The sequence below is a fragment of the Oncorhynchus nerka genome, linkage group LG13, assembly GCF_034236695.1.
Source record: "Oncorhynchus nerka isolate Pitt River linkage group LG13, Oner_Uvic_2.0, whole genome shotgun sequence".
Taxonomy (NCBI): domain Eukaryota; kingdom Metazoa; phylum Chordata; class Actinopteri; order Salmoniformes; family Salmonidae; genus Oncorhynchus; species Oncorhynchus nerka.
The window spans coordinates 44711791-44734755 of NC_088408.1; the positions used below are offsets into that span (position 1 = coordinate 44711791).

At 40.8% G+C, this 22965-nt stretch overlaps 1 protein-coding gene across 4 annotated transcripts; it reads right to left on the reverse strand.

Annotated features, from left to right (window-relative positions):
* Positions 1-673: 673 nt before the first annotated feature.
* LOC115139558 (single-minded homolog 1-like) lies at positions 674-22550 on the reverse strand. Of its 4 annotated transcripts, XM_029677087.2 has the most exons (13): positions 22333-22549; positions 21374-21921; positions 11099-11181; positions 10946-10966; positions 10630-10719; positions 10300-10408; positions 10109-10194; positions 9687-9886; positions 9044-9150; positions 8288-8435; positions 4999-5164; positions 4169-4568; positions 674-2781 (listed from the first exon to the last, which is right to left on the reverse strand). In XM_029677087.2, the coding sequence occupies exons 2-13, from the start codon at positions 21546-21548 to the stop codon at positions 1988-1990; spliced, it is 2379 nt and encodes a 792-aa protein (XP_029532947.2). In that variant the 5' UTR covers positions 21549-21921; positions 22333-22549; the 3' UTR covers positions 674-1987. The 4 variants fall into 4 exon arrangements, with proteins under 4 accessions (XP_029532947.2, XP_064882509.1, XP_029532948.2 ...); XM_065026437.1 differs by lacking the exon at positions 10946-10966 and having other exon boundaries at positions 22333-22550; XM_029677088.2 differs by lacking the exons at positions 21374-21921; positions 22333-22549 and adding an exon at positions 11740-12351.
* Positions 22551-22965: the final 415 nt, after the last annotated feature.

Consider the following 22965-nt stretch of genomic DNA (forward strand, 5'->3'; position numbering starts at 1 on the left):
TTGTGTAACTGGGAGTCTCGTGAGTGCAAACATCCGAAGATCATCAAAGGTAAGCGATTCATTTAATTGCTTTTCTGACTTTCGTGACCAATCTACTTGGCTGCTAGCTGTTTGTAATGTTTTGTCTGCTGAGATAGATGTCCTTACATTAACGCTTGGTATGCTTTCGCCGAAAAGCTTTATTTAAATCTGACACGCCAGGTGGATTAACAACAAGCTAAGCTGTGTTTTGCTATATTGCACTTGTGATTTCATGAAGATTAAATCTTTTTAGTAATTTAATTTGAATTTGGCGCTCTGCAATTCAGCGGATGTTGACGAAAATGATCCCGCTAACGGGATGGGTACATCAGAGGTTTTAAAGCGGAAGTGAGTAACACAGGCTGTGTGCTGTGATGGAGTGATATGAGGCCAACTGTCAACTGGAACAAATTACAACCAAAATAACTGTAGCTTCAAATGTTACTTTTAGAGCCGCACAACGCAGCTCAAAGTGTTATTTAACAAATTGTATCCACTCGTTTGATCAAACCGAGTCCTCCCACACATTAAAGGCTAAATTAAAACCACAACATCAAAGAGGGTTTGATTGCACCTGTATTTAGAATCAAAATATGTTTTATCCCCAGTTAATAAATACTCTTATGACCTGTTGTCCAAAAAAAGAAAGCAATTTCTGAACATATTTACTTCATAAATAAAATTAGACAAGAGATACTTTACATATTTTCGGAAACGAAAAGTGAAACAGAACAATATTATTTTCTCAATTGAAACACATGAAGAAGCACCAGAAGTTTAAAGTGATACACATTGATGTCATGCCTGAAAGGAATACTGTGAGATTGTCTATGAATTATTTGATTTACCCAGAGTCAGATTAAATTGTGTATACAATTTGTATGCCTCTGCGTGCAGTAAGAAGGAAGTTAGAGGTAGTTTCTCGAGCCAATGCTAACTAGCGTAATGACTGGAAGTCTACAGGTACAGTAGCATACACTAGCATACACCTAGGGGTAAGCAGAAAAACTGCTTCATTGCCAGAATCTCACAGTATCCTTTTAGAACTTCTACTAACAGGGGAAATTGGGCAAATAATATATATAATCCTTCAAAGGGGTACACAGATAATGCAGACTTTGAAACTAAAGCAACCCTACCACCAAACGTTGTACTTTGAAAAAATGAGATTAAATAAAAATAATTTTATTCAACACAATTAATAAATATGGAAAAACATTGGCATTTCATTTAAAAAAAATACAATTTTGAAGAATTTGAGAAAGTTAAGCAATACTAAATCAGTTGAGGTCAAGGGGGTAAATGCAATTGAATTGCATATTGTCTACTACCATGAGAAAATGTGAGAGTTCACTCCGATAGACCTACTTACTGGTGCATGACTATGTTGGGCCTAAAACATTGGGTTTATCTTTAACCAAGCTGAAAGCTCACTGAAAACTTGAATAGTCATTCTGCAGCGTCTCAGTTCAATGCAGGGTAGGAATTCAATTGTCCAGAGGGCAATATTTGGAATGAAACGTCATAATTACGTCAGTTTCTGGTTGTAAACTGGTTTGTAGACGTCAGATAACAAGATGACAAGTTACGATGTCTTTTTAATGATGTCATATTTTGGTTACAATTTCAGTAGGTTACAACCAGGTCAAGACATATTTTTCTGGTCGGTAAAAAGGCATTGAAAGAATTACCTTTTATTATCAGTATACAACTTGACTAAGGCATAACAAAAGCTGCCAGCCTGACATCATTACAACCAGCTTTGCTTGCTGGGTCTGGGCTCTCAAGGGCACAGTGAAGTGTAACAGAGCAGACCGGTGTTATGGGGAATATCCTAAGTCCTATGTCAGGCGCAAAAAAAAAAAAAAAAGAAAAGACCGAACTGTATGAGGAGGATTCTGTTCATAAGTCCCACATACACACTCCATCATTGAGACACTAGGATGGATCTGTCCGTTATGTATGGTCAGCTCCCATTGGTGATGATCACTGATGTGCCCTTGTGTCCTTGCATCTGGTCGGCCTGCATCCTCATGTGGGGCACCATGTCGTACTGAGCCCCTCCGCAGCCCAGCCCCGAGTAGTTCCTCAGGCTCTCTGCGTCATACAGGTGCACCTGGGAGTAGCCGGTCAGGGCGTAGGCAGCATGCCTGTCCAGGGGCTGCATCTCCTGGGCCTGGTAAGGCAGTGGGCTCCCCTGCTGCCCTAGAGGGTGGTGGGGTGAGACGTCTGTCTGACCCTGCAGGTAGTCTTTTGAGACAGACAGGCCTGACCTGGGGATCCCATCGGTGCTGGGACTGCTGAGGCGCGACAGAGACGCCGGACTGGCTATGTTGTTGTCGATGTTGCCGTGGGAATCCAAAACCTTGCCGCCATCATCGCGGGGATAGAGGCGCTCGGAGGTGAGGGTGAGGTTGATGCCGTTGGCGACCCCCGGCCCGCGGCACACCACGCCAGGCATGGCGGCCTGAGGGAGGGGCAGGGTAGAGGGGGTGAAGGAGCAGGGGCTGTTGTTGGAGGGGCCCCCCACTGGGCCCAGGGCGTCCAGTGGCCCCTTGCGCAACTGCAAACGGCTCTCCTCCTCCTTAATCATGTGCTGCGTGGCATGGATCAGAGTCTCCATCTTGCTGGGCTCCTGAGGACTCGCTCGGAAATGGTCACTGCCAGTGCCATCGCGGCAGCGCTCGCCCGAGTCACTGGTGGAGCCTCCGCCCCCTTCTGGTGAGCTGACCACGCTCTCTTCGTCCCAGTGACCCCTTCCTGTTAGACAAAGTGGCAACGTTTAGAAATCCAAGGTTAAAATCTCAAAATGTATGTAATAATAATACCACCATTTAATCAACAAAACTCTTAGAGACATCCCAAACTCAAATGTACATATGATTTTCACAGTACATGGATTTATTGCATATTTATGTAATACTCATGTGAGTTAGTGCCTATGACTGCAATTAACCCATAACAGTCGAATTCCTGCCTAATCTATATGGAATTGTTTTAAGACGGAGGATCATTTAGCTATTTGATTTAGAATGTTAAGACCCCTTGATGTATCCCCAAAAAATCTAAATAAATGATTTGATGAAATGGGCCTTACTGCTATTAGCCCATAAAAATGCATTGAATAACAGATTCACTACATGAAACAACAGATAGTCCCACCCCAAAAATCTAAAGGAAGGTTGTTCTGAGAGATTTAAGAAAGATCAGGAAGATTTTTTTTTTTACATGTATTTAACCCCTTATTTTTGGCACTCCACTGGTACCGGGGGACCTTCAGATGAGTCTCCTGACGAGTCGTCCTCGAGCAAAACAACCCACATGTACATGTTCGTGAGAGTCTCACCTTTCCAAAATGTGTCATATTAGTGTGGAGCCCAAACTGCTTGGACGCTACAGACAGAAGTTGGCAGATCGGCTGTACCGACTTCAGACGAGTCCCAAGACGCTTGTGGGGGTCGTAGAAAAAAATGGAGAACACCCTTGTGTTTGTGAGGGTTTGTAGGCCAAACCGTTCGGATGCTGCAGACGATTTTGGGAGCAGACCGATTGTCAGGATGTCTCAGGGTCTGACTCTGGCTCTGTCACCTTTCACCGCAGATGCGGAAGTGCGACATCGGGCAGATGCGGTGGATTGAGACACATCCAATGCAGATATCTCCATCTTAAACTGATAGATTGTATTATGCTAATTCGTTTTCCACTGGGGCGCCAGACATCGACTCTAGGGTTTTTTAATACAAACTTAAAATAGGACTGGAATGGAGGACTACATTTTGTCATATATTCATTCATCCACATGGCCTAGCTGGCACCTGTTTCAACTATTGTTTGCACAGTAAGCGTGAAATGATATTTGATAATGTACATACAACTGAACAAGTCATGTAAATCCCTAATAGACAGTACATTCCTGGCAGCAGCATCTTTGGGAGTTGTCTCTCAGTTTGAGGACATGAAAGATGAAATAAGTTTTCTTGAACAGTGGCAAATTATTGCAAACAGACGGTAACAATCAGCATACTGGCGAGAAACAGTGTAAACAACTTCCCATGGTCCATAATGCCCCTGGGATATTCAAGAGCTACCAGGGAAAAGTGACGTTTGATGATTTTCTAACCAGATGGCTGTGACCCTAACGCCTCACCATGGACCACGCTGTGGTAGGAAGTGAGGTCGTAGCCCTCGCCATTATCCAAAGACGACTTGGGCAGGGAGAGGACGGAGCGTGTTGCGTCCCACCAGGCCTCCCGTCCAGATTGGGGAGCAGCGCCCAGGAAGTAACGGCCAGCCTGGCAGAGGGCACCGCTGTCGCAGGCAGTGGCAGGATGGTGGGAGTGGGTGTGGCTGTGCGTGAGGTCCTCCTCGGAGAGAGCCAGGCCATAGCAGAGGGAGCCGGAGTCTGGGTAGAGTCTGTAGGCACAGGCCCCGCCCTCCGCTCCCTCACCTTGGTCCAGCAGCTGAGGGGAGGCAGATTCTGTCAGAGGGCTGCCTCCCCATTGGCTGTCCTGGTCGGACTCGGAACGCTCGGGGTGAAAGGCTGAAAACTGGAGAAAAGTTGAACATGTTTGGAAACTAGAACTTGGAATGTACAAGGTTTCAACTACGTTTTAAAGTAGTAGAAGGTGGTGTTACACCCTCTCCATCTTCTGTGATGTTTACCTTAAAGACACATTATACTGATTATTGATGAAGAATGTTGCACACTAGTCATGTATTCTGGTCTGTCAAGTCACAAAGTCTGCCTTGTTTCTGGTGTATGTATTTCAGGATACTAGTTTGTTACAACACCTTGCCTAGAACAAGTGTCACATTTGTATCAAATATGTATCACGTCATTGTAAAGAGGCACCGTCTTGCTTTATGTCGGCTCTTGTACCTGAACCGGGCTCAAGAGAGTTTGTGGCTAAGGGCGAAATAATCAGACCTGTTCTAATCGTATCACTGTGTACACCACACCGGTACCAATTGTCTTACCTGCTGTGGGTAGGGAGACACTCTGATTTTGGCCTTGCTGTGTGTCATACGGGACTTGGTCCCCTTCCTCTCCTCTGTACGACTCGGAGGGCTGCTGTAGTGGAACGCTGGCTTGCTAGGGGTCATCTGGTCCAAGGACAGCTGCATTCCCTTATACTCAGTATCTCTACACACACAGACACAGATGACAGCGAGCACATTAGCAAAAAAAGATGGAACTCTGGCGCAATAGTAATCCAGAATACTCCATGAACAATTCAATGGATCCCTCAACCAACATTTTGCTCAATAGACCTTCATCAGGGTTTCACAGAGGTGTGACTTGCACACGTAGTGAGCACATTTAAAACATGTTATTTCACAGAATTGTGGCAATACAGTATATAAAATGATGTACAATAAGTAATTTCTCCAATATATATATATATATATATACCATTGTCTCTGCCAATATTTACTATTGATAGTGAGAGAGACATAATTCACTAACACCTTTGGAGTTTTGATTAATTTATTAATGGGATGACAATTAGAAATGAGTAGGTTATATAAGATAAACTAGGTTGAGAGATTAACCCTCCTTTTTTGAGAAACACAACCAACACCCGAAGCAAAGTTAATAATTAATTGCTACTGCACAAACATTGTCAGAACACACGCACTTCCACTCACGCACAAATTACAACCATTCCCATAATGTCAACACCGTGCCTGTTGTGAATCTACTCCCTCAGTCTCATCTTACATTCTCTACCCCGACACACACACAACCCCCTCCCAGATTGAATAACATAACATTGACTATTCATTTGTCACCTGTATGTACATATCATATAATGCATCTACCACCTTAGCATTCTAACCCACTGTCCTTGGGAATGAACTCTATCAGACTTCAACGTCATGAAGCGGTTCCTGTGTCAAACGCTCTGCAAACATGGCCCTATTCTTAACTTATCAAATCAGCCGTATGTAATACTAGCACGTGGCATTTTAAACCCCTGTTCCCTGTCTCTGACCCCACTCAACCAGTTGCTGTAGTATGTTTCTTAATATGACCCGCTCTTTATGTGTGTGGCACCTTGCAATGGGAAAGGCAATATTTGGATAGTCAGTGTTTTGTGAGACATAGGGGGCATCCCAAATTGCACACTATTCCCTACATAGTACACTACGTTTGACCAGAGCCCTATGGGCCATGGTCAAAAGTAGTGCACTATAGAGAAAAGGGTGTTAATTGAAACACAAACATGGTTATTGCTCTTGCAGGTACAGTAGCAGTGACTGGTTCTCCATCCTATGTGTTCTCTCGGTGACCTATGCGAGAGCCAATAGTGCTGATATAGGCTTTTGTGCAAACTCAGCTGTGTTAGCTGAATTCCACATGGGGGTCAAAGTCAGACCACCTCCCATCTGAAATAAGCCACTGGCTCTCCATCCCAGAATCATGATTTATTAATGGAACGATGTGAACTGATGGAATAAAATGCTGTAGGTTAAGGTGATGAAATGGCTTTGCTGGTCTAGTATGCATTGTAAAATTCAGCAGTATTTGAAAGGTATTTGATGTTTATTTACTGTATGTTGGTGTATCTCACAGGGTTCAATCAAACCAGTGCTGAGGGGGAATAAAGTGTTCCATCTGCCGCAAAAACACATAAATCTGTATTACCTTTAGACCATTTTTAGAGGGAGAACCCAAGTGTAACTCAGTGTTTCATCCTGCATACAAGCTAAACGTGTTTCATCCTGCATACAAGCTAAACGTGTTTCATCCTGCATACAAGCTAAACGTGTTTCATCCTGCATACAAGCTAAACGTGTTTCATCCTGCATACAAGCTAAACGTGTTTCATCCTGCATACAAGCTAAACGTGTTTCATCCTGAATACAAGCTAAACGTGTTTCATCCTGAATACAAGCTAAACGTGTTTCATCCTGAATACAAGCTAAACGTGTTTCATCCTGAATACAAGCTAAACGTGTTTCATCCTGAATATAAGCTAAACATGCGGTATGAATACACTAGAGAAGCCTCACTCCTTATTGAGTTGTATTTCTGAGTGTGTTGGGGTTTGCGGTAAATACATAACAATAGTAAATGCACAAGAGCTGAAATGCAGACTGCTTAAATGAATACACACACACACACACACACACACAGAGAGAGAGAGATTAAAGAGCTAGGTCTGGATCATCCAAACCTAACAATGAAAATCCAACACGGGCAGCATGTATGAGATGGCTATCGATTTCCGGTTTACCGTCATATAGATTTTCTTTCCTTAGACACCAGGTCAATAATGAAAGTAGGTATTTTCCCCCATTGTTTATCTTCCTGGTCTCAAAGGTCTTATCGCACCCGAAAAAACATGTTCTGTGTAAAGTAGGGTGTAGCAATAGAGGTGGCCATAAAGGGAACAAACTGAGAATGTGAGAGGTACACACAGCCCTACCCACTATCAGTCTAGCTGGGGTCATGAACAAAGTTTGTTGGTATTTCACTGATCTCATTCCCAGACACTTGTCTGGTGGACCAATGTGTCAAACTTGGCCTTCATTAGCCAATACAAAAAGGTCGGGAGAACCTCCCCTCGCATAGGCATTGGCTAATTTGGCTTAATCTACCAAACAATCATCTCCCACAACACCTTCCCCCTACACCTCCCTGTACGCTAGCACACCACAAGCACAGAGCCACGCCTCGGTGTGATTCGCAAAAAAGTAATGATGACAAATCACAGAAGGCTGCTAAGGGGAAGACGGCTCATAATAATGGCTGGAATGGAGTCAATGTAAAGGTATCAACCACATGGAAACCACGTGTTTGATGAGTTCGATACCATTCCAGATTTTCCCTTCCAGACATTATTATGCCTGTGTGACAAATACTTTATTTAGTAATAGAATTCTATGGTGACTCCCACTAAGGCCAGCTTTGAATAGTTATATGCACTGTCAGCAATAGCCTGGGGACAAGGTCAGTATTTCACTAATATCACAGGCCACGAGAAGGTCATGTTTTGTATGTGGAGATAGTTATGTTTATTCATTCAATTATTTGTTGCTTCTGCTCTGACAATGCCATTCTAATTGCCCCGAGGGGTTTCATAAACTCAAATCAAATTCAATTGAATTAATAATAATAATGATGATGATGATAATAATATATTTATATATTTAGTCCTCCACAACTTCAGATGTTGATGAAGTAGAGAAAGGGAGTAGCTTGAATCGATTTGAATGGAACTGAATTGAATTGAGTTGAATTGAACAGAATGAGACTCACGTAAGAACGTAGTTGACGCTGACGATGCAGTGGGGTCTGGAGGAGCGGCTGTTGTGGACAATGGTGGCGTAGCTTTGCACCCACACCCAGCCTCCCTGTTTGGCTAGGAAACGGTAGTACTTAGTGGTCACCTGGCCCTTCACCAGCACTGTGAGGATCAAAGGAGAGGAGATGGAAGGGGTGGGAGTTGGGGAGGAGGGAGAAGATAGGAGAAGAGGAGACATATTTTAGTTTGGACTGTTTTGACCTATAATGGGTCATTCTAAATGAATGATTGACAACTGAGTGCGGCAGGGGGCCGTTCCATCGCTTGCTGTCCCCATGGTGTGTTACAGAGACCACCTGCTGTGTGCCAACGAGCGGTGGCTGTTTGTCCTCGATTCCACATGTCGAACCGTTGGAAAATGTATTGATAATGATGGCCGATATTCTGGTCTGAGGCACTCAGTTGCACTCTGCTGACCAGCATTCTGGTGTGTGTTCTAAAGGGTCTGAATCCTAACTTTGAATCAATACCCTTTAAGTCAGAGTACCACATGTGGTGTGGATCTCAAGTTATGATTTCCTCTGGAGTGTTGAAATGCACAGCTAGCTAATACTGTATGTGTGTTAGAGGTCAAGGTCTGGTGTAGTTTATAGTTGTGTCCTTTGATAAAAATGTATTTCAATGTGTGGGATAAAGTTAAGGAAAAGAGCCAAAAGTCCAGTAAAAGGTAGTCTGACGAGGCAGGGCCCAACCTACTGTAACTAACTCACACAGGTGGTGGGCACAACGCAGGTGGAAGGTGTCACAGCTGTGGACGTGGTGGTACAGGGTCTTCTCAATGAGGTCCTGGGGCTCGTAACCAGTCAGCTCTGCCACCCTAGGGAGAGGAGGAGGGAGGGAAGGAGGGAGGAAGGGGTGAGAAGGCAAATGTTTTTGTCCTCTCTTTCAGCCATGGACTTTCATTTATTGAAGTTCACGCTGTTCTCCCTCCATGTATCATTATATGCTCAGAGTTCTATTGGATCCAAACTTGTTTTCATGCTGAGAAGGAACAGAACGTTCTGTAAAGTGGACACCAGTGGCTTGAGGTCCAGGATTCCACTTTAAAACAATAAGACATTATATTTTTTAGATGCAGTAAGCCATTATAACTCCATAAATAATGGAATATATTGTAGCATTTCATGTTTGTGAATTCAATACTGTTTTGTTCCATTAAGTTGGGGACTTAATAGTCATTTAACAACTGTCACAGAGCACTAGTGGAAAAAACATCAAAAAACGACTTTAGCTGGTTTATGTCATGGCTGGCTCATCAAAACACCTGCTGTAAGGACTATGTAATTCAGTTATTCTCCTCCATATCCTATCCTTCAACCCATGCTTTATTTGTATGTTTTGCTGTAGACCTACCTCGAGTCGAGGAAGATTAGCTTCATGTCGAGGCTGGCTCTGAACATGAACATGTTGCTGTGCAGCTTGATCTCTGTCACGGCGCTGGGAGGCAAAGAGTGTCCCACTGCCACCAGGCCCACGTTCTGGTAGCAGCCGTCGAAAGACAACATGTCCAGGCTGTACTGACGGATCTTTAGGTAACCGCTGCAGTGAATCACCTGGGGGGGGTTTGTTGCTATTTTGTCCAGTCTTTTTATGTCATTTTTTTTTACGCTCACTGTAAATGTTTAAACATTTCCATAAATTATACTTACACCTATCTTTACGCTTAATTAAGTTATAATTAATTTGGTATTTATTAAATCAATAGAATGTGTATACAACATAGATAGTACTTTCAAGCAGCATTAGGCTATATACTTCCATTGCAAATCGTCTACCTTATATCCTCCACTGGTGAGGCCGGCGTTTCTCTTTGCCAGCACACATTTCATCCTCAAGAAGAAAGAGCGCTCCATCTCATATTCTGGAAGAGGAGACTGAAAATATCAGTCTATTATCCAACGTACAAAAATGTATTCTACATGGGGTTTTATTCTCTCCAAGTTGGGTCTATATTCATATAGCCTACCTTGGGCAAAATGTGAGTGGTACGGCTGATGTGGGGTGAGAACGGCAGTCATTTCGTCGTGGTCGGCGGGGTGGACATATTCGTAAATACTGTTCCCGGTCAGCTCTACCTGTTAAGAATTACCTCGGTATTTAAACAGTATTAATCACTCAACCATTCAAACATAATTCCATAATATCGAACATGAAAAACATTTGCAATATGGATATCACAAGCTCTTAAGCCTTATGCATAGCAAATAAAAAGACTCCACTCACTCGACCAAATAAAACTTGAAAAACCAAAAACACTAAATAGGCTAAGATTAATAGGCTATGACCAGGTGCTGACCTGAGAGAGTCCCAGATGGACTGATGCTGTCTCAGATATGTACATGATCTTTCCGTCCGGCGCCACTACAAAGATGAAGCCATCCAATGTCTGGAGGAAAAAAATGCATAAATTAATGCGTAGATCAAAGAAATATGAGGCCTATTCAAGAGCACTCAATGCATTACAGTCAGATTCGTGAGATCAAATATCAAACTAAATGTAACAGAACATGACTAGGTAGACATATAGGCTACATTTTGAGAATCATTATTTTTTGTAATATAATATTTCAAAGTCATTTAGAAAATATAAATTAGTAAGCTTTCTAAATTACCTGGAGGATGTGGGATCCAACCTATCAAATCAAATGCAACATGTCTACATACATCTTAAGAATGATTCTTTTCATTACTAGTAGGCTATTTAAACCATCATATTTTTGCAGTGAATGTTCTATTAAATTGGTAGACTAAGCTTCCTAAATTACCTGGAGAAGATGGGATCCCAGCTCACGTCCGACATTGTCCAAAGTTTTCGTTCGACTCGTGTGACCCCAAGCTTCACCCAAACCTGAAACAAAGCACCAGTATGTATATCAGCTCCTTTTCGCAAACCATATAGTCGTGCAATAATACACGTAACGCATGTGACAATGTTTCTTTATGCTGGTTTTTATTACGCCAGTTCTCTCTGTCGGCCTACGCCTATATATTTTAATAATAATACATACAGCTATGTGTGTCCCCAATTTTTTTTAAAGTACGATGAACAAAATGCTACAGAAAGTTGTTACAAATTAAGTGAACATCAAAACTTTAAAAGCATGAAACATATGACATCCTCAACGGAACCAACAAAACACGATAATGCAAATAAATACAAGCGGCTCTTCTCGCAACGCCATATAGAAAATGCTAATCGTACAAAAACAATCAGTGTCTGAGTAGACTCGAATAACCCACCACCATTTCACATTTCAATATTGTCCAAACGATCCCTTCGCGTTTACACAGCTCAACAACAATACACAAATGATTTGGTCAACATTTGAAATAGCTTTTGCACAGCTTATCTCCTTATTTGTTTAGAAGTCAAATTAACCCAGGTGCCGTGGAAAACATATTTTACATTCTGCACGCATGCAAAGGAGCCTCCCTCTGAAAACAACATGCAGCGTTGGTTTGCAATGAGCTTGACGCAGTGATTTAGGCCTATAATAATGGACAAGGAGAGTATAGCCTATTTTATATATTTGTTTCCTTTTTCTTTTACGCAAGGCCTATAGGCTATTTGCGCAATTAGGCCATGATTTTCTTTTAGCAAAAACGTATTTTTTTTTTGTCTGGCAATTTACTGTTAATTTTAGCTCCAAAACATGACCAGTCGAAAGTAGGCCTGCTTTATAGACACATTATTTAAAAAATGTTGACATGAATGTAAGGATTATATAAAATATTGATATGTGATATGTTGTTGTGCATGCATGTCTGTCCCTTCGTTGCATGCGTCATATTCAAATTGCTAGCCGCTGCAATCATGGATGAGAGGCTGTTTTTCTCGCAATTCAACTCAGCTACTATATCACAGGGGTCACAATATGTACAGGTTACTAATTTGTCTGATGTATTCGAGAAGCGAAACCGCGGACTCAATGAGCACTAAGGCTAGCCTACATGTCTTACAAATAGGCCTAATAGGCAAAGAATAGATGCACCTGGCGTTTGAAGTGCTACTTAACTGACGTCAAGTGCCCTGAACCATAGAATAGTCGATGTGAGCAGAGAAACTTCCCACTGGGCACAGACGTCAATTCATTGAAATTACTTGGAAACAACCAGTGTGTGCCCGGTGGGTTAACATCTCACATCTCTGCTCTAGGGATATTTTTTCAGATGATTACGAGGTTTCAGACAGGCTGAGCTGTTCCCCAGTTTCAATAACCCATTACAGGTAGGCCTAAACAAATAGTATTCTGTTGACTATTAGGCCTAACATTAGTTTGGGCGGACAGCGGTTTAGGGCTTTCTCTGTTTTTAGACACATTTTTGACTATTTTAATTGGGCACATTTTCTTTTTTCATAAAGAACGCCTAGTGTTTAGGCCCCTGAACACGGCAGTTAACCCACTGTTCCTAGGCCGTCATTGTAAATACGAATTTGTTCTTAACTGACTTTTTTAAATAAAGGTTAAATAAAAAAGAAATACAAAATATACCAAAACATTCATCAAATTCAATACAAGCCTAATCAAAATGTTTATTTAGCCAATTCATGTAAATAATAGTCCAAAATAATTCATCCTGTGCCTATATTGGCTACTTTTCAGCTATGTTTTCTATAAGCAATTGATAACTTATGTCAACTGCTGAAGAAATAGTTAGGCATATTTCCGTAATAATGATTTTCTAAAGGATGGGTACACTGTAAAAAAAATAATAAAATGTAATTGGCCTAGTAAATTAATATATAGTGAATAGAAACATACTGTATAAATTGAATACAGTAGAATACCGTAAACAACATTGTATTTTGGGAAAAATTCATTTCGGACTTTACCGTACACTGTAGCAGGTCACTTACTGTACTTATAATATTCAAAATAGAATTCCACACTAAAAGCACAGGGCAACAAAATCAAAAGCAAGTGAGAAAACGTTTGAGCAAATAATTATTACAACTATATACCAATATTCTTAGATAATTGGTACCTGTTTTGTTATTTATATCCATTGCTTTGTTTGTGGCCATGCTGTTTTATATTATAGAATAAAATATACAATCAGGCACATCATAAAAATAAATCATTTTCCATCATAAAAGGTCAAACAAGCACCCAAAAAATAGGAGCTACTTGTAAAACGCAGGCCCCCTGTGGAAATTAGGTGAATTGCAACATAATTTTGTCTGAGTTCAAACAACTTTCTCCCTCCCCTCCCACACCCCTGTCAATATATTAAATACCAGTAATGGTACCGTCAATTAAATACTATAACTTTTGGTACCGTAAAATTGTAAGCTACTGTAAAACAATAGTTTAAAAAAAATACAGTAAGATAATTTGGTACCATAAAAAGACTACAGTATTATAATTGGTACCATACAGTCTTAGAAAACATTTGTATCACATTTCCCAGCATGCTCTGCTGCAGGTAGATTTGTTTAAATAGTTTATTTTTTATCTGTGTTTTTGCATGTACATTGATTAATTGATTAAACGCATTCTACACAAAGATAAATTAAATACAAATCTAAACTAATCCAATGAGTTAGTTTGATTTTTTTTTGCATCCGTTATTGAAATGGTTGTTCCAGTTTAAATGGTTTATATAGTCTACTCCCAATGTCCTGAACCGTGACATCAATCTCAATGCAAATTGCGGGTGAATGAAAATTCCAGTGGTTGGATATCCTAACTCTGGCTGGATTCCAACAGGAATTACACATTACTCTGCAACCCAGCTTAATGTGACTTGCAGGTAGGGTTGCAAAATACTTGTAACCTTCCCAAAATTCCCATATTTTCCAGAAATCCCAGTTGGAAGTGTCTTGGAAACAGGAAGGAATAAGCAGGAAATCCAGAATCGTTGACCAGGATTTTTGGAAAATCTGGGAATTTTGGGAAAGAGTGGACTTTTGCAACACTACTTGCAGGCCTAATGTGGCCTGTAAACCATCAGTTTCCGGCAGCTGTATTAGGATAAAACTAGACATCAAAATAAGTTATTATGAGATATATAATGTATTGTCAAAAATAGTTTAATTGTCATGATAACATTCGCCTAGGAACTCACTTGGTGAAAGCCACAGGACTGAAAATGATGGAACCATGTCTCTGTCACTAACAGCCATGGATGGTAGGTGACTGCTAAATGACTTAAATGTAATGTAAATGTGACTGTACAATTCTCCCAAAAGGCAAGGCACACTGGGAAATATGCAAAGAAGGCTTCACGGTAAGAGTATTTGTTACCATAAAACAACTTGATAAGCGTTATTGACATTGCAAGTCAATTAATGCAACAGTAAACAATAAAAAAACAATATACTGTTGCTTTTTACAGTAACTTACACGTAACTGGTCACCAGTAAGTTACTGTAAAATCAACGGGAAATGTTTTACAATGTAACTCATTTATAATCACAAATGGTAATCAAATATAATGTTTGCTATTTCAAATACAGGTACAGTAGGTAAAGTCCGATATGATGTAGAATAATCTGATTGATTATAATGTGCACAATTACTTGGTCACAATAAAAATGTATTGTAGATGATTCTGATTAGCAATAATCAGAGATTTCTAATACATAATGGCTGATAGCTTATAGGCTTATGCAAACACAATAGTGCAAAGTTACAAATAGCCCAGAGAAAGCATTCCAAATAATGGTGTTGGTTTTTGCATCAGTGGGCCTTTGTCATACAATTAATTAGCATAGGCCTATTATAATTTTGTAATCATCAGTTCTCATTAGTCACTGTGTATCGTCACATCTAAGTAGCCTACCTCGTGATTTCTTGCAACTTGCACCGGTAATTGTGTACGTAAAGTGAAAACAATTCAATGTGTCTGTTCCGTTTAGGTGACCTGCGATAACACTGTCATAACATGATATGGCAGATGCTACAGGACTATAAGCTATTTTTTTTTTACTTTTTAAACTTTTTTTTAGATTCTTGCAATGTCATTCCTTGCATTTGCCATGAGCTTACCTAAACACAACGCTGGGAAACTTTATGGTTTAGATAAAGTGAAGACCTAGATAACCAATAGATGTGTATCAAATACGCAAATACACGTTTTTATTCACCATGCAGCCAGTCACAGGAATGTCATGAACCCCAGACAAATTATGTGAGGATTGCTGGGGGGGATTTGAAGCATTTTTAAGCCTTTTTCAAACATCTGAAAGAGCTTTTTCCTGCAACCTGGAGCCATAATTATTATGCTTAATTCTATGTCAAAAATGTGTTTATTTTTCTGCATATCTAAGCATACCACTTGAGCTGTCTGTAATCCTCCTGAATGGTGGTGCTCTTTCTTTAAGAAACTAAATATGCCCTCTGCATCCCTGCTCAAATGGTGAGTCTTATTCAGTAGCCTACATTTAGTAATTGCTTATTTTCTAAAGTATACCAACCTTGCCAGCAGGCATGGCAGTTAAGATAGTTAGACAAGCTAGTTACTATAACTTGATTGATAGTAGGGGTGTGCCCAGTACTTGAACAAAACTAGTATGTAACTATATGGAGAATTTTCCAAATAGGATTATGACATGACACAATCATTTTTTGTAATTATTGGTGATCTGAAAAAAGTCATTTTCAGCAGGCAGTACTCATCTCTCTTTCACTCAAACAAAGTGAAGAGCCATGTTCTCTAAACAACTTTTGGCTAGTTCTTCTGTCTGTTTATACAATGGGTGTGTCTAATCCTAAATGCTGATTGATTAAAACCGCATTCCTGCCGGTGTCTATGCCACAAGTTACCACTGGCTAAATATATGACATTAAAAAGCCTACTCTGTTCTATCTGACTGTGCAATCCACTGTTTAATCAGCCCAGCCAGGCAATTAATAGACTTGATCTCCACTATAAAAAGCATCTAGACATTATCTCACATTTCTTTTAGACTAACATTTAGTTTTCAACAGCAGAGATTTGTATAAACCTTGCTCTCTGTCTCTCCGACATTTGCAACATTGTTTCAATATTCAAATTTGATCTCCAGCTGTTGCATAGTAGGCTATGAGACAGACAGGCAGGCAGCTTTTCTCAGCCAGTCAAAATCACGAATCAGCATAGAAAACAGGTACAACTAAATGAAGTGCAGCTAGTTATTTCCTGCTTCAGTTTGAAGTGATTGTGTTAGCTGTGTTGTTGGCTAGCTCCTCTGAACAACGGTGTCCTGACGAGAGAGCACATTTTCTATGTCAGGTGAAATCGAGCATCATTAGATCATTGTTTTGCATGAATCCAAATAAATGTCACTAGAAAACAGCTTAAACAAATGCAAATACAGCTACTTTGTAGTTATTATGGCTGCACTGTTTGACTGTTTGACCCGACTATATGTTAGCCGTAGTTGGCTAGCTAGCAAGTAAGGCGTTGCCAGCCAGTAAGTCAGTAGACATTTAAAACCAACTACTGGGTGGTGTCTAAAGATACAGAACTAATGTCTCTGCCAACAGAACTGATAGAACGAACAACCAGCCTGCTTGGGTAACAACCCTAGATTCGTGTCAGGACGACCTCTTGTGGAAGGATGAAATAGTGTCAAGAGATTCCTGAAAATAACATTCTTAACCCCTGTGTGGTGTTCGGGTCTGTGGGACACATTTTCAAAGTTTACTAGAAGAAAAATGATACAATGGCTCATTTTCTGTGAAGAACTTGTAAAAGAACGCATTTTCATTGAGTGCACCATGTGCTCTCTCCTACACATTTATATTACATATATAAAAGTGAGGGAAAGTGTGTATTTTTATCTGAAAACAAGTAGAAATTAAACAAAAAGGTTTCCTGTGTGCCTTCACTCTGTCTTCCTCCTCCCTGGGCCTGCTGTTTGAACATAGCACATAGCTTGTCTCCCTCTTTTCATGCACTCTTTACCTTTTGCAGTGTGTGAAACTACACAATGTCTTGCGGGAACCTGCACAATGTTATTACAATACATTATTTCGGTATATTGTAAAAAAAAAAAAAAAGGGGCTGTATTTTCCCACACTCTACCCCAGCCAGGTGCAAACTGGTTGAGGGACACAACAAATAAATATATTTGCATGTGTGGTTCCTTACCACAATCAATCAGTATGGCAAAAATAATCTCTGCTCAGAAGGCTTTAGAAATATTTTTTTTGCAGAGAAAAAAGCTAGTGTGGAAGGAGCGTCTTCCACTTTGGAAGATGAAGAATTTCAGAATAGGAGGGTCCTGTGTCTGTCAATTCATAGTCTGACAGTGTTATGGAAGAATAGGATGAGACTGACACTCAGCCAGCCTCAGGACCAGCCAGTCAGCAACCAGCCCATCAGCAGCCTGCACGAGGAGACATATGGATGTAAAAAAAAAGAGACATTTAATGGTCTTCTTGCCCAAGGAATGAGCCACCCCGCATGAATGCCAACGTGATAAGGATGCAACCAAGGCCGACGCAGATGGCTGTCACTCATATGGAGGACATAAAGTCTTCTTTTGAACTGTTCATCCCAGACACCATACAGAAAATCATTCTGGACTGCACTCATTTGGAGGGAAGGTGTGTTTTTGCAGAGAGCTGGACCAAACTAATTTACTTGGATACTTCAAGGTTCTTATCCTTGCTGGTGTTCTCAGATCCAATGGGGAATCCACAGAATCCCTGTGGGATGCAGAAACTGGCAGGGAACTTTTCCGTGCAACAAGTTCTCTGGGAAAACTTCCACATTATTTCCAAGAATATCCGCTTCAATAACCGAGACACCAGACCATCTCCGCGGCAGAGAGACAAGCTAACTGCAATCAGGTCAGTGCAGAGAGACAAGCTAACTGCAATCAGGTCAGTATGGGACAAGTGGGTGGACTGCCTTTCCCTGTTTTACAACCCTGGACCCAACAATACTGTTGATGAGCAGCTTATGCCATTTAGGGGCAGCTGCCCCTTCAGGCAGTACATGCTGTATAAACCTGCAAAATATGGAATCAAGATCTGGGCTGCCTGTGATGCTGCTTCATCATATGCGTGGAACTTGCAAGTGTATATGGGGAAGCCCCTGAGAAGAACCAAGGGATGCGGGTTTTCCTGGAAGTGACACAGAGACTCCGTGGCCACAACATCACATGCAATAACTGTTTTACTTTGCACAAGCTTGGACAGGAGCTCCTCAAGAGGAAGCTGATGATGGTATGAACAGTATGAAAAAACAAGCCAGAGCTCCCTCCCCCGCTGTTGAAAACACGGAACAGGCCTTTCAATTCCTCTAAGTTTGTGTTCACAGCCGACACGTCCCTAGTGTCCTACGTGCCAAGAAAGGCAAAAATATGGTACTCTTGAGTACGCTGCATAGGGATGGGAGAATTTGTGGACAGGAACATGAAAAAAACAGAAATCATAATGGATTACAATGCCACAAAAGGAGGGGTGGACAATTTAGACAAGCTGGTGACTGTCTACAGCTGCAAAAGAAGAACCGTAAGCTGGCCACTTGTGATATACTTCAACATCTTCGACATCTCAGTGTAAAACGCGTTTGTCATCTGGATGGCGTTAAACCCAGATTGGAACAGAGGGAAGTTCCAGAGGAGACGCCCAGCTCCACGAGAAAGAGCCAAGGCTTTGTTAAGACCTCAAATCCAGAGGAGGCAACATATCCTAAGTACTCCAGCTTCTGCAGCCTTCGTGAGGAGGATTCAGGAGGAAGATGCTGGTGCCGCATCCACCCGACCCACAGAACCAACAACTCCAATCCTGGAAGTAAGTGTGAATGATATTGTTGCATGTGTGTGTGTGTGTGTGTGTGACTCTCCTACTTTGGCCTGCTGTAATTGTATATGTGAGTGAGATATTAGTAAAATTCCGGAACTAAGTGTTTTCATCACTATATAATTGCAGCCGGTAGCAACAAGAAGAAGCACTGCGATGTGTGTGAACACAAGAAGGACAGGAAGACACAGTACACATGCATCAAGTGCAAGAAATAAATGTGCAACACACACACAGTAAAACTCTGTCCCTCATGTGGTGTATAGACCGGCCTTATTTTGTGTTCAACAGGGTTCATTTATCATTTCCATAAAATACCGTATGTACAATTTTTTCAGTTCAAAGCAATAAACATCTATATTGATGAAAACCTTGTGTCATTTATATTTCTTCAAGATAAGCATGATTTATTTGACCCATGTCTTGATTATAAAATGAATAGCGCTTTTATTGATAAAGGTGATCTAGCAGAGGTAAATGGCAAATATTAACCATGTATGCTATCTATATTGCTTCTAACTGATGTAAGTCAACATTTAAGTATTAAGTATTTTTTACGTTAATTGTTATGGCTGTATTGTTTTAAAAACCCAATAATGTTGTGGGTCCATCAGACCTGCGAACATTGGGAGAATAACAAAAACATGAACACCACACAAGGGTTCATGAAAATATGTAAATCATTATTTGAATATGTTGGCTCCTCTCGACTTCTTCTCCGGCCAAACAACAGCAATTTCAACATATCCTCCAAACACCGGAACGGGCGGGGTATAGGTTGAGCCTGCTGCAATGATTGGATTACAACAAGCCGCTCTCTCTCAGCCCTCATTTCCCCAGACAGACATACGCCGCTCTGTTGTACTCACTCACAGTCAGTCACTCCTCTCAGGACACAAGTCTCCCCTTCTCCAAACATTGTGTGTGAATCAGAATCCATTGCTAGTTATTGTTGTTCAATCTAGTTATTTTCTGTCGATTTTGCTGAGGCCATAGGGTTTATTATGACTTTCTACTTGCCGTTGTTTAGTAGTCCTACTTTTTCTGTCTGTATAATTATTCCATTGCTGACTTTATGTCTGTCGTTATGTCGTTCTTGCTATTATTATTTATTTTCGCCCAGGCATGTTTACCAAGCAACAGACCATTAGAAAATAAAATGACTAATGTAGATCATATATTTTGATTGTGGAAATGTTGTAGCATAAGTAGGCCTATCAGGAGATAAAATAAATGCTGGCAGGAGTAGCCAGCCATGCATTAGGCTATTAATTAGCCCGTGTCGTTGACAATTGACTAGGATGAAGTAAGTCAAACGTGCATTTTCATATGTTGGGGTGGTAGACCGACCTTTGAACAATCTTTGTGAATGAGTGAAGGAACATAACAATGCCCTCCAAGATGCATCTCTGAGTGCTTGCAGCAGTAATGTGCACTTTAGGCTTTACCAGCATTTAAAGTGCACTTCCGGGTTTTGATCATGGAGTAAATCTGACTATGAGTAGGCTATCATGTGTGATAAAAACAGATATGAGTATGACTGAATAGAAGTATGAAGAGATCACACCCCAGAAGCCTAGACATTTTTTATCTGGAAAAATCGAAAGCGACCTGAGTGGATCAATTAGGTCTTCTCCCGCTGTTTCGCGCCTCAGGTGATCAGATGCCAGTGGCACGCAGGGCGTTTTTATAATTGATGCGGCCGTCATTGTCAGTCACACAGCATAGCAGCCTGTTGAGATCGAGGGAAGATGGTGGCTAATCGCCTTCGACGCATTTCGATCCCCTGACCCCGAAAATTGCCTAAATGTAGGCACGCTGAGGCGTGGACCTGCGACCACCCTCCGCATGCACGCACACGCACGCATGAAATTACACTAGCCTACTGTAGCAACATGGTAGCCTATTGTAGCAATAACTGGTAGATGAAAAAAACATATCAAAAGGCTAATAAGATAAAACAACAACATCAGCAATGACTGCAACAGAAAGACAGCAGCTGCTAGGTGTCATCGCAATATAAATATAATAATATATAAATATAATAAAATATAATAAATATAATTACACAATATAGCCTATAACGTAGCATAATAAACATATGCAGAATAACCATAATATACAATTACAATAGACTACCTAATCAGTAGGAAAATGCAGGTGAATAAAAAATAAAATAAAAAAAACAGATAAGAGATGGGCCCACAGAAAAATACAAATAAGTATAGTCTACAGATAAATGGCAAATGGCATAGCCTATATAAGAGAAGACTGGATTGTTAAAGCTTAAAATATACTTACCCTGAGGGAAGACAATTCTCATCTTCAGATAACTTGTTGTCAGTCTTATTATAGACGCTTTGTCCAGCTGAGACGTGATAGCCGAGGGTAAAGGCAACATTTTGGCCAGTTCATAGAATTCGCTGTTCTCCTTTTCCCGTCTAGTCCTTGCGGCAGTTTTGGATTTCTCCTTCATTGTGTGTTCTCTCTCTCTGCCCCTCCTTTTGTTAAATGTTAGGCTATCATTCCTTTACTGTCATGTCGGTCCATCAAACCCAGAATATATAACGATTTCCGTTTCGTCTATTTGTCATGATTTTGGCTTTTCAACTAACACCCTTAAAACGCGCGCTGTGGCCACGGTCAAGTGAAATGAGAGCAGCACTTCCAATGCACTTCAGACGGTCCCCGAATTCCTACACCGAAACATGCGCCGAATGGATAAATTGATATCCCGTGTTCTTCTCGTGTAAATTAAGAATTTCTTGAAAGCACACGACATAAATTCTCCCTCAGAATGGTAAGGGGCCTGTCCACGGTGTAAACTGATACTGGCATTTCTCCATGCACTGAAAAACACAGGGCATAGAACAAGCCATACTATCATTAAAGGCTTACCAATATATTTTTGATCAACAAAATGCATTGTCATACCAAAACGCCTACTTTCAAACTATGGAAACATGTAGGCTATTTTCTAAAATAAATAAAATGGATTATCCATGTGACAATATGGCTTTATTATTGCTTTATTACAATGTGGCTGTTTGAGCATATAGTTTAATAATAATAACAAATAATAATAATACTAATTGCCTAATAATATCAATAATAGATAACAAATTATACATTATATATTGCAACAAATAATATGTAATAATACATCATAAACAAACGAATGATAATTCTACTACAATGACCAGGCCTATAGAAAATTGAAATATTTTAGCCCATTTTGTCGATGTTTTTTTTCTACTTACCTCATCGAGTAAAAAGATCCTCTAACTTTCACTACTCTCGCGCTGCCCGCAGGGGATTTTACCTGTCCTGAAGCGAGTTCACCTGTCCTGAAGCGAGTTCACCACTCGAGACAGTTAGTTTAGTCTCAGTTCCTCGCGGAATTCAACGCATACACTTCTCTAAATTAGGGACGCCAAACGAGTGGAATTCGTGTCCAGACTTCGTCTCCAAACTATCTCAATCTCGCTCTCGAGCTGCTCAGGACCAGCCCACTGCCACTCGCGCTCTTATTGGTCAGCAAGTATCGAGACCGACTTTCTCATTGGACAGGCTTGAAAGAAATACACAGGATCCCGTAGTGAAAGTGGTTTTGGGTGAAACTTTCACGTCTGACACAGATTTAGCCGAACCTGGAGGAAACCGTGGCCGGACCTGACTGTTTTGTCTGGCGAGCTGTATTCACTCATTATACATCTAAACACAATTGGCTATCCATGGGGGAATGAGTCTACGCTAACGGTGGTGTGTTTTACATAGCTAAACCAACCAGAATCATTCTGAACTTCACCAATGCACATATGCATGGTAGACTTAAAAAAATAATCATATATTTTATTTCTATGTTGTTGAGTGGACTGCTTAGTTCGAAATCT